The 16,012-nt window shown below is 32.2% G+C and overlaps 1 protein-coding gene across 9 annotated transcripts in view; it reads left to right on the top strand.

Annotated features, from left to right (window-relative positions):
- DPH6 (diphthamine biosynthesis 6) overlaps positions 1–16,012 on the top strand; it is a 456,227-nt gene that overhangs the window by 192,476 nt on the left and 247,739 nt on the right. For all 9 annotated transcript variants that reach the window (XM_027083817.1, XM_027083818.1, XM_027083814.1 and 6 more), the window contains 2 exons: positions 10,939–11,089; positions 12,954–13,085. In XM_027083817.1, coding sequence (XP_026939618.1) covers positions 10,939–11,089; positions 12,954–13,085 — 283 coding nt within the window. The remainder of the gene's footprint in view (positions 1–10,938; positions 11,090–12,953; positions 13,086–16,012) is intronic.

Genomic DNA, 16,012 nt, shown 5'->3' with positions numbered 1-16,012 from the left:
TGGAGCTGAATGTTTTTCCAAAGAAGACATACAGATGTCCAACAGGCACATGAAAAGATGTTTAATGTCACTAATTATTAGGGAAATGCAAATCAAATCCACGGTGAGATATCATCTCACACTTGTTAGAAGAGCTATTATCATAAAGGCAAGATATAACAAGTCTTGGCAAGGATGTAAAGAAAAGGGAATCCTCATACACCATAGGTAAAAATGTAAATTGGTACAGTCACCATGGAAAACAGTATCGAGATTTCTCCAAAAATTAAGAATAGATCTATCTTATGATCCAGCTATTCTATGCTGATATTTACCCAAAGAATACAAAAACAGTAATTCAAAAAGATATACACATTTGTATGTTCATAGCAGCATTATTTATGACAGCCAAGATATGGAAAGAGTCTAAGTGCTTATCAGTGGATGAATGGATAAAGAAGATGTGGTATATATACTACATCTTGCTGACAACGGAGTGTAGGTTCTTGTCTCATCACAGAAAGTATTCAGAGGCAAGACAGGGAGGTCAAGAAGATAAAGCGAGGATTAATTTAAGTGATAGTACACTCTCAAGGGGAGAGCGGGCAGTTTCAGGTCAGTAGCTGCCCCAAGTTTCTTTGGCAAGCCAGTTATGTGGGCCATAGAAATGAAGGGGTGGAATATTCATTAGGGGGGAGGGGTGTGGGGGTCATACTCCCTGATTTTCATCCCAGCTCCATCTTCCAAGGGGAGGAGGGATGTCATGATATCGATGCATGATGGAAGCTTCTTATCTGCAAGGCTAATTTTATTGTAATGAGAGCATAATGAGCAAAAGCTTATATTCAGACACTGGAGATTCCCAACTTTTCCCACCTTTCTTTGCCTCTAGGACACTATCATCCCAAAATACGTGGTTTCCTGTCAGTCTGGAGGTTCCTGCTTTTCTTTTTCTGCCCAAGCACCCCCATTGTTTACAGGTTGTATGATTTCCTGCCATTTGGCCTGTGCCCCCCTTTCTATGCTCATATCTAGGTAACTGCCTGCTTTAACATTGCCACTTACAACAACATGGGTGGGCCTTGAGGGTATTGTGCTAAGTGAATTAAGTCAGATGTAAAAAGACAAATACCATATGATTTCACTCATATGTGAAATATATTTTTTCAATAGTAAAATAAAATAAATGAACAAATTAAACAAAACAGAAACAAACACCTAGATACAGAGAAGAGTAGTGGCAACCAGAGGGGAAAGAGTTGGGGGAGAGGGTGAAATGCGTGAAGGAGCTCAACTGTATGGTGAGGGATGGAAACTAAATTCTTGCTGGTGAGCACACGGTATTGTATACAGAAGTAGAAATATAATGTTTTACACATGAAACTTATATAATGTTTTAAACTGATGTTACCTAAAGAAAATTTTTTAGATGATTGGGAAAAAAAAAAAAGAAAGATTTCAAATCAACAACCTAACTTTACACCTCAAGGAACTAGAAAAAGAAGAACACACTAAACCCAAAGTTAACGGAAGGAAATAATAAAGGTTAAAGCAGAAATAAACAGTAAAGAAGAGAAGAATGATAGAAAAAAACAGCAAAACTAAGAGTTCATTATTGGAAAACATCAACAAAAATGACAAATCTTTAGCTAGACTAAGAAGAATAGAAGACTGAAATAACAAACATCAAAGATAGTAGAAGTACATTGCAACTGGTATCACAGAAATAATAAGTATGAGACTACTATGAACAATTATATGCCAAAAAATTGGAAAACCTACAAATAATAGATAAATTTCTAGACATAAATGACCTATCAGGACTGAATCATGAAGAAATTTAAAATCTAAGTACACCTATAACTAGTAAGGATATTGGATCAGTAATCAAAAACTTCCCAACAAAGAAAAGCACAGGACTAGTGGTGTCACTGAAGAATTATACCAAACATTTAAAGAATTAACACCAATTTTTCTCAAACTCTTCCAAAAAAGTGAACAGGAGGGAATATTTCCAAGCTTATTTTATGAGGCCAGCAATACCCTGGCAAAGATACTGCAAGAAAAGAAAATCAGGTAATGATATTGTAAGAAAAGGAGACTATAAGTCAATATCCCTGATGAATGTTGATGCAAAAATCCTCAACAAACTACAAGCAAACTGAACTCAATAATACATTAAAAGAATTGTATACCATGACCAAGTGAGATTTATTCATGGAATGCAATGGTGGCTCAGCACATGAAAATCAGTCTATATTATATACCACATTAACAGAAGGACAAAAACCACATGATTATCTTAATTGATGCAGAAAAAGCATTTGACAAAATTCAACCCTTTTCATGATGAAGGCACTCAACAAACTAGGAAGAGAAGGAAATTACCACAACATAATAAAGACCATAGGTGAAAGCCCACAGCTGTCTTCATACTCAATGATAAAAAAAAAAAAAAAACGGAAAGCTTTCCCTCGAAGATTAGGAAAAAGACAAGCATGCCCTCTCTCACCTCTTCTGTTCAATGTGGTACTAGAAGTCCTAACCAGAGCAGTTAGTCAAGAAAAAATAAAAGGCATTCAAATCAGAAAGGAAGAGGTAACACTTTCTCTGTTGGCAGATAATATGATCTTATATGCAGAAAACCTTGATTCCACAAAAGTATTATTAGAACTAATGAACAAATTCAGCAAAGTTGCAAGATACAAAATCAACACACAAGTTCAGTTGCACTTTTAAACACCAACAACAAACAATCTGAAAAGGAAATTAAGAAAACAGTCCTGTTTACAATAGCCTCAAAAAGAATAAAATATTGGATTGGCCAAAAAGTTCATTCAGGTTTTTCCTTAAGATATTACACAAAAAGCCCAAACGAACTTTTTGGCCAACCCAATACTTAGGAATAAACTTAACAAGTAGATGGAAGATTTATACACTGAGAACTACAAAGCATTGCTGAAAATAATTAAAGATACAAATAAATGGGAAAACATCTCATGTTCATAGGTTAGAAAACTAATATTGTTAAATTACCCTTACTACCCAGAGCAATCCACAGATTCAGTGCAATTCCTATCAAAATCCCAATGGCATTTATTTTTCAGAAGTGGAAAGTACTATTCCTATGGAATCTCAAAGAACTCCAATAGCCAAAGCAATCTTGAGAATGCAAAACAATGCTGGAGGCTTTACACTTCCTGGTTTCAAAACATATTATGAAGCTACAGTAATTAAAACAGTATGGTGATGTCATAAAGACAGACATGTAAACCAATGGAACAGAATAGAGAGCCCAGAAATAAACCCTCATATTAATGGTTAAATGATCTTCAACACGAATGATAAGGCTACTTAATGAGGAAAGCATGGTATTTCAACAAATGGTGCTAGGAAAACTAGATATCCACATGCCAAAGAATGAATTTGGACCCTTACCTTATACCATATGCAGAAATGAACTCAAGATGGATTAAATGCCTAAACATAAGACCTGAAACTATAAAATTCCTAGAGCAAACATAGGGGGAAAAGCTTCATCACATTGCATTTGGCAATGATTTCTTGGATGTGATACCAAAAGCATGGGCAACAAAAGCAAGAATATGAAACAAATAGGACAACATTAGACTTAAAAACTTGCACAGCAATGGAATCAGTCAACAGAATACAAGCTACAGTATGGGGGGAAATATTTGCAAACCATACCAGTATTCAGAATATATAAAAACACCTACAACTCAACAGTAACAATAAGAATAATCCAATTTAAATAATGGCAAAGGACTTAAATAGACATCTCTCCAAAGAAGATCTACAAATGGTAAACAGATGAAAAAATGCTCCTCATCACTAGTTATCAAAGATATGCAAATAAAAACTGCAATGAGATATCAATTCACATCCATTAGGATAGCCACTATCAAAAAAACAGAAAGAATACCAAATGTTGGTGACGATGCAAGGAAATTGTAACTTTTGTGCACTCTTGATGGGCATGTAAAATGGTGCAGCAGCTATGTAAGAAAGTATTGAGTTTCCTCAAAGTATTAAAAATAGACCTACCATATGCCCAGCAATCCAACATCTGAGTATCTATCCAAAATAATTAAAATCAGGATCTTAAAAAGAAATTTGCACTCCTGCATTCATTGTAGCATAATTCACAGTAGTTCAGATGTGGGAACAACCTAAATGTTCATCAACAGAAGAACAGGTAACAAAAATTGGTATATACATATGATGGAATATTATTCAGCCTTTAAAAAAGAAGGAAATTCGTCATATGAATAACATGGATGAGCCTTGAGGACATTATACTACATGAAATAAGCTAGTCACAAAAAGACAAATGCTGCATGATTCCACTTATGTGAGCTATCTAAAGTACACAAACTTATAGAAACAAAAAGTAGAATGTTCGATGTCAGGGACTGGGGGTAGGGGAGGAAAGCAGAATTGTTCAGTGCGTACAGAGTTTCCGTTTTGCAAGGTGAAAAGGTTCTAGAGATATGTTACACAACAAGGTGCATATATTTAACACTACTGTACAACACATTTAAAGATGGTTAAGATGGTAAATTTTATGTTACTTATCTTTAATCACAATAAAAAAAGATAGCTAGAAAATTTATAAATATGTGGAAATTAAACAGATTTCTAAATAACTCATGGCACAACGAATAAACCCCAAGTGAAATTAGTAATGTTTTGAATAAATTGCTAATGAAAAATTTGACATATCAAAATTGTGAAATAACATTAAAGCAGTGTTTCCAATGAAATTTATAGCCTCAAATATGTATATATATAATATAAGGAGAATGGCAAAAAAATCAATGAGTTAAGCAATAATCATAAGTTAAAGAATAGAAATTTAACCCAAAGAAACAAATAATAAAGTTTAAAAAGAAATCAATTAAATAGAATATGAACATAAGACAGAGAAGTGGTTCTCAGAAATGATTAAACTCGATCAATCCGTGGCAACACTGATAGAGATAAAAAGAATGAAGGCACAAATAATCAGTCCCAGAAATCTTAATAGGAAGACATCATTATGATTCCTTCATACAGAAACCTTTCAAGAAAACAGAAGAGGGGACTCATTTTGTGAGGTTAGTACGTACATTCTGTTACATACAATTGACATTTCTTTTGAAAATGTTTTGGGAAGGATGACTGACTACACGTCCTTTCAATGTTTTTCTGGAGTATTGCTGAAAAGCCCACTCAAGGAGCATTTATTCTCTAGGAAATAAACTTTAATTTATTACTTATAAACTTACTATTTACTGATTAAAGCCTACAATCTATGAAGTTACTAATTAATATATAGATTTTTGTCCAGTAGGGATGTGAATTATTTCTGTGAAATAGAAAAAGATAACCCCAAAAGTTACAATATTACTGCCCTGTAGGACATTAACCAGTTTTGATATTTAATACTGGTTTGCATTAGACTCATGAGTCTAATTTTTTTTTAAATATACTTGGAAATAATAAAATCTGATAATGATATTAAGAGGTAGGAAAATTGTAAATCAATCTCACTCATGAACATAGGGTTAAAAATCCTTCACAAAATATTATCAAATTAAACTTGTGATATATAAAATGAATAATACACCATGACCAAGTTGGGTTATTCCATGAATGCAAGGCTTATTTAACAGCTGAAAATCAGTTAATGAATTCACCATATTAAAAGAATGACAAAGACAAAAACATATGATCATCTGCAATAGATAGAGAAAACATCATACCTAAGTGTGAAATGATGAAATCTTTTCATTTGAGTTTAAGGACAGGGTAAGGGTGCCTAAAATCACCACTTCTATTCAGCCAGTGGGGAAGGTAAGAAAAATAAATAAATGTACAAGTTAGGGAAAGGGAGAAATAAAGTTATCACTGTTTGCAGATTATGACTGTATAAGTAGAAAATGTAGAGCAGATCTATAGACACATCCTTAGAATTAAGTTTTGTAAGGTTTCTGGATACAAGGTAAATTTAGAAAAATGGTTTTATTTATGTATAACAAGAAAAAGTTCAAGTGCTTCCACTTTTATGTTGAGTAACCTTGAGCAAATTTTCTAACCTCTCTTCTTTCAGTTTCTTCTATAAAATAGGAATGATAATACTGTATCTTAGTGATTCTAGGGCACATTTTTTTCCATTTTTTAACATCTTTGAAATTATGATATAAGTCTTAACAATGATGTCTTAGATTTGATGAAATATGGTATCATATACCTCATAATGTGGTTTCGAAGGTTAGATTAGTAAATACAGTAAATTTAAAATATTTACAACAGTGCCTGGCACTTAACAAATGTTCAATAAATGTTAGATATAATTATGATTTTCTTCCACTATGTTTTTTAATGAGTTATTGTTCGCATAAAGAAAGCTTCTGTTTTTTTTATAGATTCTTTCTGTAGAACTAGCTTACAAAAGTTTTATTATTTCTAGTATCTTTTTAGTTGATTCCCTTGGATTTCACAAGAATATATACATATTAATTTAATTTGAATATTTTATATCTCATTGTATTCTTTTCAAGTTTCATTTTTTTCCTGTACTCTAAGAACAATGATAATTACAATAATAATAGCATGATAACAATAATAATGATAATAATGAAAGCCAGCACTAAGTAGAACTTACTATATACCAAGTATGCTTCTAAGTATTTTAAGTATGGACACACTTGCCTTTGTTCTGTGTACTAGAGTAGTTAAATTATAGCACATTAACTCATTGGAATAGTATACATCCATTGACAGTATTTATTTTACAGGGTATATGACATTGATAATTGCATATTATATATCTTTAAATGATAGAAGTATAATTGTGTGTATAATATGAATGTAGATGCGTAAAATTTATGCATCTGTAAAAAAGGACAAGAAGAAACATGGAAAATAATTTGTTAGGAAGAAATTCTATATTTTTTGCTTCTAAATTTTCCTTATTTGTGCTAAAATTACATAGTAATCTTTTAAAAATATGTTAATGGTTTATAATCTAAAGATAGTTTTTACTTCCATGTTAAAGGTAGAGGGAAACTTCTCAATCTGTTGCAAATACAGAATTTTTGTGAGAAAACAGAAGAATATTTTTTTCAATATGATGCTTTAATTGTTATATTTGTCCTTTTCAATATATTAAAAATGAGATGAGGAATCAAAGTAAGTCCTTGGAAGCAGTAAAGTAGTTGTGGACAGAATAGAAAAAAAAATGTCTCAAGAAGAAATAATGATTAATGCAGTACCCCCCAAAAGTAGGTCAGTCTCAAATATTAGAAATTAGCTAATATTTAATAATGCTAATATTAAATAATCATAGTAATATTTAACAATATCAATTAGAAAATGGCTAGTTTAATCATAGAAAATGTTTAAATTGTTATTTGAGTGATAGTATTTTCACAATGAATGTTAGTATGTTGGGTGCCACATTATATCAAGAAATCTATCCTTATTAAGCAAATGCTATCTAGTTTGATACTTTGCAGCTACATATTTGACAGTCTCTGTTGATTGTCTTATATGTGTGTGTGAGTTTATGGGTGGTTGATCCAAGTCAACCATAGAAAAAAACATTTTCTTCTCAAAAACAGCTCTTTTTTCTAATAATTTACTAAAGACAAAAGATTAAAGTCACTTCAAAAATAAGATTCTTCGCTGTTTTAAAAGTAATTTCCCTGGATTAGGTCCAAAGGTAGTTCAAGTTCAGTTTGAAATAAAATAGGAACTGATATCTGCCTATATTTTTGCACATTCTTTAACTGTGACATAATACATAAATAATTTCGCACCTTTTTTGTAACCAAATAAAGTTCAGAACAGAATTATATACTCCAGTAATATCCTTCTTACTTTCTTTATAATTTAGACCATGGTCCACATGTAGGAAAATATTATACAATGTATTATTTCATATACTATTTAATTGCTTCTTTTCGTCAATTCAGTTTCTATCACTTGGTCATTTATTTGCCTAAATAAGTGAATATCTGAGAGAATATAAATTCTTTAGGAATCTAGCATGTTTTTAACTTCCTTTTAAGCCTCTCCTGAATTATGTTTCCTAAAAGAATGGGGGGTAGTAATTGAGTCTCCTGAGAACTTTCAAACATACAGCTTTCACTTAACTGGAGACTTTTTTCCCTTATTCGGGTCAAGTATTTATGTGTATTTTGAATTTCTGGTTTAGACTTTTGACCCAACCTTAATTATAAGTGAAGGTTCAGTTCCATTGCATATAATGGGGCTTTCAGCCTGGAACAAATATTTTTCTAAAGAAAGAGAGGAATTTTTAATGAGTTTAGGATTGGCAATTTACATATCCTCTTTGAGCTTAGTGTATATGCTTACAATTCTGCCTTCCAGTTGGCTTCTCTTTATCATCAGAAGTAATCATAAACCTCTAAGAAAGAAAGCTATTTAATAAGAAAAAATAGACTTGATGTTTCAAACTTATCTTAATAGATTACTTCAGGTTTAATTACAAGTTGTTTAACCCATCTTAAACACAGCTAACTGTTATTAAACAGGAAAAGTAACGAATGCCTTATCCAGAAAAAACCTAGGTTAATTAGTTTAGTCCCGTTACTATTAATTGAACGGCTTCCTATATGCAGAGCTTTTTGCCTCTCCTCATTCTTTTTCTTAGTAAAATCACATTTTTCAGATGAGAAACAAATGTTTTTAGGGATTTTTTAAAATATCGCATTTCCTAATTTTAGAAATAGGTTACATGGGCATTGCTTTGGCATATTTTTACAGTTTTCCTACTAGACTAGATTGTAAACTTGATGAGAGGGGAGATCATTTCTTGCCTATTGACTGCTCACATAACAGTACATATAACATCGTGGAGCCTAGCATTTATTAGGCACTCAATAAATATTTATTAAGTTGAAGTGAATTAGCCAACTTTTTAAATCTGTCAGAGGATGAGTGATTGATTTAAAGTAGTCCAGGGCCTTACCTATTCATTGCTACTATAGATACAGTAGTTGTTGGAACATGAGGCAGTATATAATAGAGAGTGAGGCAGCAAAATATCTAGAAAGACATCATGTACTTTTGTGTGGTGGGCATAGAAGTAGCATTATCCCATGTCAGTTTGTGTGCATGTACAAATAAAAGTTAGGGTGATTATTCACAGAAAAAAAGTGAACGCATTGGAGATAACTCATTGGCAAGTACTGAATCTTAAGGTCAAAATCCTTCTGTAGTGCTTAATGGAGACTTTAAATTAAATAATAATGGATACTTAAAAACTTTACTTGATAATAATTCATATGAAAACAACATTCAGTTAATTACCAGATATATTTTAAAAATTAAGACACATACACAGATTGGGTATGGATTTTGCTTTGTCCATTTATTGTACTATTTGTTAAGATATCTTACATTTTGTTGTATTTCATCAAATTTTGATGGGAATATTGACAAGATAATTGATGTTATTAAAGAATTATTTTTTTAGGTGTGATAATTGTATAGTGGTTATATTTATAAAGAAAAAATAGTTCTGTATGTTTATTTACTGAAATACATACAGATGAGATATTATGATATCTGGGATTTTCTTCAGTATTATCCAGTGAGGATAAGAAGTGAATGAAAGTATAGGTGAATAAGATTAGCCTTGAGTAGATAAATGTTAAAGCTGGCTGGCAGGAATACTGGACTGAGATGCCGTCTCATCTGACTGTATCTGAAGGAAAGAAATCAGATAACCCACGGAATTACTGAAACTCCTTTTAAAATTTAAAATTCTCCTTTTAAAATTCTTAAAATTTAAAATTTAAAATTCTCCTTTTAAAATTCTTAAAATTATTGAAAAAAGCAGACCAGATGAGCATGAATAATTTGACTTTTCTAAAGTTTATTGGTTAGTTTTACAGAAAAACATTCAGCATTTTTTCTCAGGTTCATATTATGAAAACCCACATAATGAGAACACTGTGTTTTAATATGAAAACTCAGTTTCTAAAACCACTTGGAAACAACTTTTAAAAACTGGGAGAAAATGTACTTTATTTTCTATTGTGAAATACAAATTTACCTTCAAGCTATATTTTATGTATGTCTCCCTATTTTAAACCAAACTAGAAATTCAATGCATAGTTTGTTGGGATTAGTTGATGAAAGTTGTTCTTTAACGTAACCTTAGGTCTCATCTTTAAAAAAAATGATGTTTCTTTTCGAGCTGCAATTATAGAATCTCAAAAAAGTATTCTTCTCTATTCTACTTTTAAATTCAAAATTAGGAAACCTGAAGAAGCCTATTTGATGCCCATTAGATACCTATAGTAATTTAGATCCATTGTGCCAATATGCAATAACAAATTTATCCCAGATTGAACATAAATTTAGTTTCCTAAAGGTATGCTCAGTGCTTTGTTTATTTGTATTACTGTGTCCTACTTTAGACTATGGTATTAGTTTATATGTTTATTTATTTAATTGAACTTACATAGTAATTGTGCTAACATATGACTTTCTAATGCTGGCCTGCCACTGCATGATCAACCTTTTTTCCTACTGGAATTTAAAAATTTTTTAATTGATGCTTTTTTACTTTATCCCTTTTGCCTTTAATAGCTTCATGATGTTTTTCCCTTTTCTTTGAGCAACTCACAACCTAACTCTGTGCTATTGTATTATAATGCTTTTGCTCCTTTGCATGATTGTAATACACCAGTCATTTGTGTGATTGTAATCTATTATTCCACATTGGTCATTGACCACATTGTGTCACCAATATCTACTATTTCCCATTTTCAGATATTGCATTTTCCTATTAATGGATAAATTTCTTGCTTTTCCTTTTTTCTTGAGTAAATGTAAATTGCATTTATCTATCCAATTTCATCTTTTTTTTTTTAGCTTCCTGATTCATCATTTCTTATTCTGCTCACTAATCTTTATTCTTAGCATTTGACATCCTCAGACAGGCTGTTTATGGGTAACTGCTCATGTGAGGTGAACTGTAATGAGGATAACATCCTTGCTCTCAAAGAGGAAGAAGACCAAAATGAAACTCCACCTCTCATCTGGAAATCATTGACTCCCCTTCTACAAAATAGTGAGTTTATGTTTTACTCAGTCTTTTTTCTCCTTTATTGCTTTGTAGTATAATTGTATATGAAAGCACACATAATTACAACTTACTGTTAATGACTTTTTACCTCCTAACTTTTGTAGATTATTAGCAATACATAATAATAATAATCTGTAATGTTACGGAGCAGTTATTATGAGATGGACACTTTTCTGAGGGCTTCATATGTATCATATAATTTAATCCTAAAGTACTAATTACTAAATATATAACTATTATCATTGTCCCCATTTTGTACAGCTGGTTAGTTGCAGAGAGACAATTCAAACATAGGCATCTGACCCCAAGGCCTGAGCAATTTTAAGCACTATGATATATGGCCTTTAAAAAAAAAAAAGTACAATTAAGACAATGTGTTTGTTCATGATGCTAAAGCAGCTAGTTGAAAAATGTGGAGTTAATCCAAACCAGATTGTTCTTTACTGAGATAAAAAAGAATAAAACTGATCAAATTATATTATTTTCCATTTAAATAATTTTGTAGTATAGAAACAATGTGAAAATTAGTTGTCATAATACCTATTTAGGTGATACTTTCTCTTTCTGTCTTTTAGCATCAGTGGCTTCTTTTTCTTTAAACTTCAAATTTATCCTTTTGCCTAGTTTAAACATGAATTTCTTCTGAAAGCACACACACACACACCAAAAAAAAAAAAAAAAGGAAATTGTATTGGTTATACAAACACATAAATCATTTTTATAAATTAGATTGTTTTCAGATTTTTAAAATTAGGAATAATAATGTATATTAGAATGTAAAAACTTTAGATTTATAAAGAGTCTTACTAATCTCCATCTTGTGAGCTGATTCAAAGTAATGCAGTGATAACTTTTGTAGGTGACCTGGCATCTGAGGCACAGGTTTTTGGTGCCCTTGTCACGTGCTGTCGAGCACTGCCAAATAGTTTTGGGCACACTAACAATGTTCTACCAAAACTTGGGATGTGCATTGCTCCATTCTTCTGCCTCAGGACTTCCTCTGAAACCAAGGGAGCATACTCAGCCCTTGTGCCAAGGAAGCCTGGAAGAGTGAGGGAGATATTGGCACTTGCAGCAGCGTTCAACTAATGGGGGACGGGATATTGTGAATAAGTACACCAGCCTGATATCCTTCAGATGAGCAATCTGAGCCACCTTCTACAGAGCGCCTCAGAGAATTCCCAGTAGAATTGATCCTTGGTTGCTCAGATCATTAACCCACTCAGTAGCATTGTTGGCTTTTCCTCTCCTGTCTTGCTCTCCATGCCTTCTCAGTCAGCTTTTTGTGATTTACCTCCCAAATAAGTTACCTACATCCAAGTTCTTATTTTAGACTCTCTTTTGGGACAGTCTAAACTAAGACAGGAATTTAGAATTGAATGTACAGATAACTTATAAAACCCAGTGTTCTTTTTAATCCTGCATTTTAACTTCAGTTTTTTAATGGTACTCTTTAAAAATCTTTTTAACCCTATGCACAAGTTACATGGTAGCATAATTTATCTCTTTCAGGGATGATATATTTATTTATACCTGAAATGTATTAATACATTTCAGAGCTTCAACTATATTTAAAAGTTAAAAACTTTTGAAATCATTTGAAAAACATTTGTTACTATATGTTTACCTCCTCTAACTATGCATAATTCACTTGTTAAAACCCAGTGATAAGGGAAGGAATGTGTTTCTTTAACTTGACATTTTATTATGCAGGATGTTATTTTCCTCCCAGGAGTTCTGTTTTATGGAACTATATTAGGAAAGTGTTGATTTGACATCTGTCATTATAGGTTTCATTTACTGTTTTTTTTTTCTTTCTTTCTTATTCTTTCTTTTTTTTCTTTTTCAGGTCAAAAATCAATGAGCTCAGGAAAATCTCCAAGTGGTTACCAGTGGATTAACGGCATCATAGCCGCCTTTCTCTCATTCAGTGAAGAAAGTGTTATAATTGCAGCAGCTCAAGCCTTTTCTTCTCTACAAGGTGCTAATTTAGTTAGTACTTAGTGAGTAAGGAAACTGCTTTTAAAATTCAGAAAAACAATTAACAGGTTTATTTATTTATTTTAATTCTAAGCCTTCCCCAAACCAGAATCTATGAATATCTGGTATTAAGTGATCTTTAGTGATGAAAATCAACTGTCTAGTGATAATGTATTTATTTGGAAATTCATAAACATCAAGGTGATAGGGAAAAAGAGTAAAACCTTTGTGTTTGAATTATCTCTGAAATGTATTCTAAAGCTTTATGCAAATAACCATGGCTTCTTTCTATAGTCATGTATCTTAGATTAACGTGTGCATGTATGCTGGGTGTGTTGTCTGCTTCCTAAAGTGCTTTTGTTAACATCATAATTTTAAATTAAGCTTTTCAGAAGGCTGTTCCTACTGTACATTTTGGCATCTAAGATTAGGTCAGTGGCCATAAATCTCATTTACGTACTTAATGCAAAGGAGATACTGCTGTCTTGGGAATCATGTGAGCCAGATTCCTTACTTTGCCCTCTTGTAAGATACTGACATATAAAACAAAATGCTCCCATTTTGTTTTGCATCTTTCTTTATTTAAAACTTTAAATAAACAATGTTTATGCAAGATTCTTTTTCATTCATAAAAATGGAAATCACTCTTAGTGACTGCATGAGTAGGCTTGTTCACGACTTCGCATGATAGATCACCCCATAAAATCTTTACATTTGGCTTGTGCAGCTGAATTCATGACTGAATACAGAATGATAAAGAAGCTTTAGCATTTTGTGGAAAGAAAAGAAATCATGCCTTCTAGATGGCCCTTAAGCTAGCTTTTAACTGCCTGGAAATCAGATAGAAATGTATAATCAAACTTGCCTTAAAGGCACAGTGTTTAGTGTAAATCTTTAGGTCATAATCTGTAAATTAATGCAAAGAGATTCTTTAAAATTTATTTGATTTTCATTATATTTGCATGGAAATCTGCCAGTCCAAACGTATATTTATCTTTTTTTTTTTAACCTTTCTATCAGAAGTTAAAATAGAAATGATGGATTATGTCACTGGCCAGTCCAGCAGCCTATTTCTTTCAACACATTGCTATGTATTTACTGTTTTAGCTATATTGTTTTCAATTTCTGGCAAAATAGTCAGTTTTTGATCCTGGGTAGAAAATGTCAGTGCTCACATTTCCTATGGGGTTTTGGCCTTTTTGTGAAAAGGTAGGGGGAGAGCTAAATGAATTATGATGCTGTCATCTGAAGAAACCACAGTGTAATTCTTTGCCAAATTTTAGCAAGAACAGAGCTGATCATCTGCTAGTGTAAGCCTTTCCTTGAACCCTACCAGCAGTTCACTCAGGCTTCTGCCTGTTCTCTTTCATGCTGTGAGATTGTAGCCTACAGAAGTCCTTTTAACCTTCCCTTTGCAAGGTTAATTGATTTAATAACCTCCAAAGAAGACAAATTTTGCCAGAGGAGTTTAGAAATCTAAATTTAGGAATTTAAAATTTCACAGCTGAGCTTAAGTAATATTAAAATTAAGACTGAGTTGCTTCTTAACATAAATAGTTTATGGAGAATGCATGTGTCTTATTTTAATTTTTTTGAAAGCTGACACTCTTCTCATCCTTCACAAATCTATTTCCCTAGATTTTAAAGAATGGCAAATATTACCAGATAACATTTGTGTGTTATACTCTTTGAAATCAACACATTCTGAATGTGACTATAACTAATGTATATTGTAATCATCTGATAGTATAGTTTGCCATGCTTAAGTGCTCCTCAAAAACCATTAATTTATACATTCTAATATCTTTTACTGACTCCTAAGGAAGTATCCTTGCTTGGACTAATGGAATTTAGTTCCTACCCATTTGGAACAATTCATAGGAAAAAAATCTCAACATTAAAGATTGTTATCTATGAGGATTCTTCAATTTCATTTTTTAGCAATCATTTTGTAGCACTAGTTTCAGATGATTTTTTTAATTGTTCATTTACAATGTTGTGTTAATTACTGCTGTACAGCAAAGTAATTCAGTTATACATACTGAATAACATGTTCTTTTTTTTTAATACATTCTTTTCCATTATGGCTTATCATAGGATATTGTATATAGTTCTCTCTGCTATACAGTAGAACCTAGCTGTTTATCCATTCTATGTATAAATGCTTACATCTGCTAACCCCAGCCTTCTACTCCATCCCTCCCCCAAAGTCCTCCCCCTTGGCAACCACCAGTCAGTTCTCTATGTCCATGATTCTGTTTCATAGATAGATAGGTTCATTTGTGTCATATTTTAGATTCCACATAGAAGTGATATCATATGGTATTTTTCTTTCTCTTTCTGACTTAACTTCACTTAGTATGATAATCTCTAGTTGCATCCACGTTGCTGCAAATGGCATTATTTTGTTCCTTTTTATGGCTGAGTAGTATTCCATTGTATATATGTACCACATCTTCTTTATACATTCAGCTGTCAGTGGACATTTAGGTTGTTTCCATGTCTTGGCTATTGTGAATAGTGTTGCTATGAACATAGGGGTGCATGTATCTTTTTTAATTATAGTTTTGTCTGGATATATGCCTAGGAGTGGGATTGTTGGATCATATGGTAATTCTATTTTTAGTTTTCTGAGGAACCTCCATACTGTTTTTCACAGTGGCTGGACCAACCTACATTCCCGCCAACAGTGTAGGAGGGTTCCCTTTTCTCCACAGCCTCTCCAGCATTTGTTATTTGTAGACTTTTTAATGATGGCCATTCTGACCCGTGTGAGGTGGTACCTCATTGTAATTTTGATTTACATTTCTCTAATAATTAGTGATGTTAAACATCTTTTCATGTGCCTATTGGCCATCTGTATGTCTTCTTTGGAGAAATGTCTTTTTAGGTCTTCTGCCCATTTTTTGATTGGATTTTTTGTTGTTG

This window comes from Aethalodelphis obliquidens, unplaced genomic scaffold (genome assembly GCF_003676395.1).
Source record: "Aethalodelphis obliquidens isolate GAN/ISIS:26980383/991018 unplaced genomic scaffold, ASM367639v1 scaffold51, whole genome shotgun sequence".
NCBI lineage: Eukaryota > Metazoa > Chordata > Mammalia > Artiodactyla > Delphinidae > Aethalodelphis > Aethalodelphis obliquidens.
The sequence above is the reverse complement of the archived record's forward strand: the minus strand, read 5'-3'. Positions and strand labels throughout refer to the sequence as shown.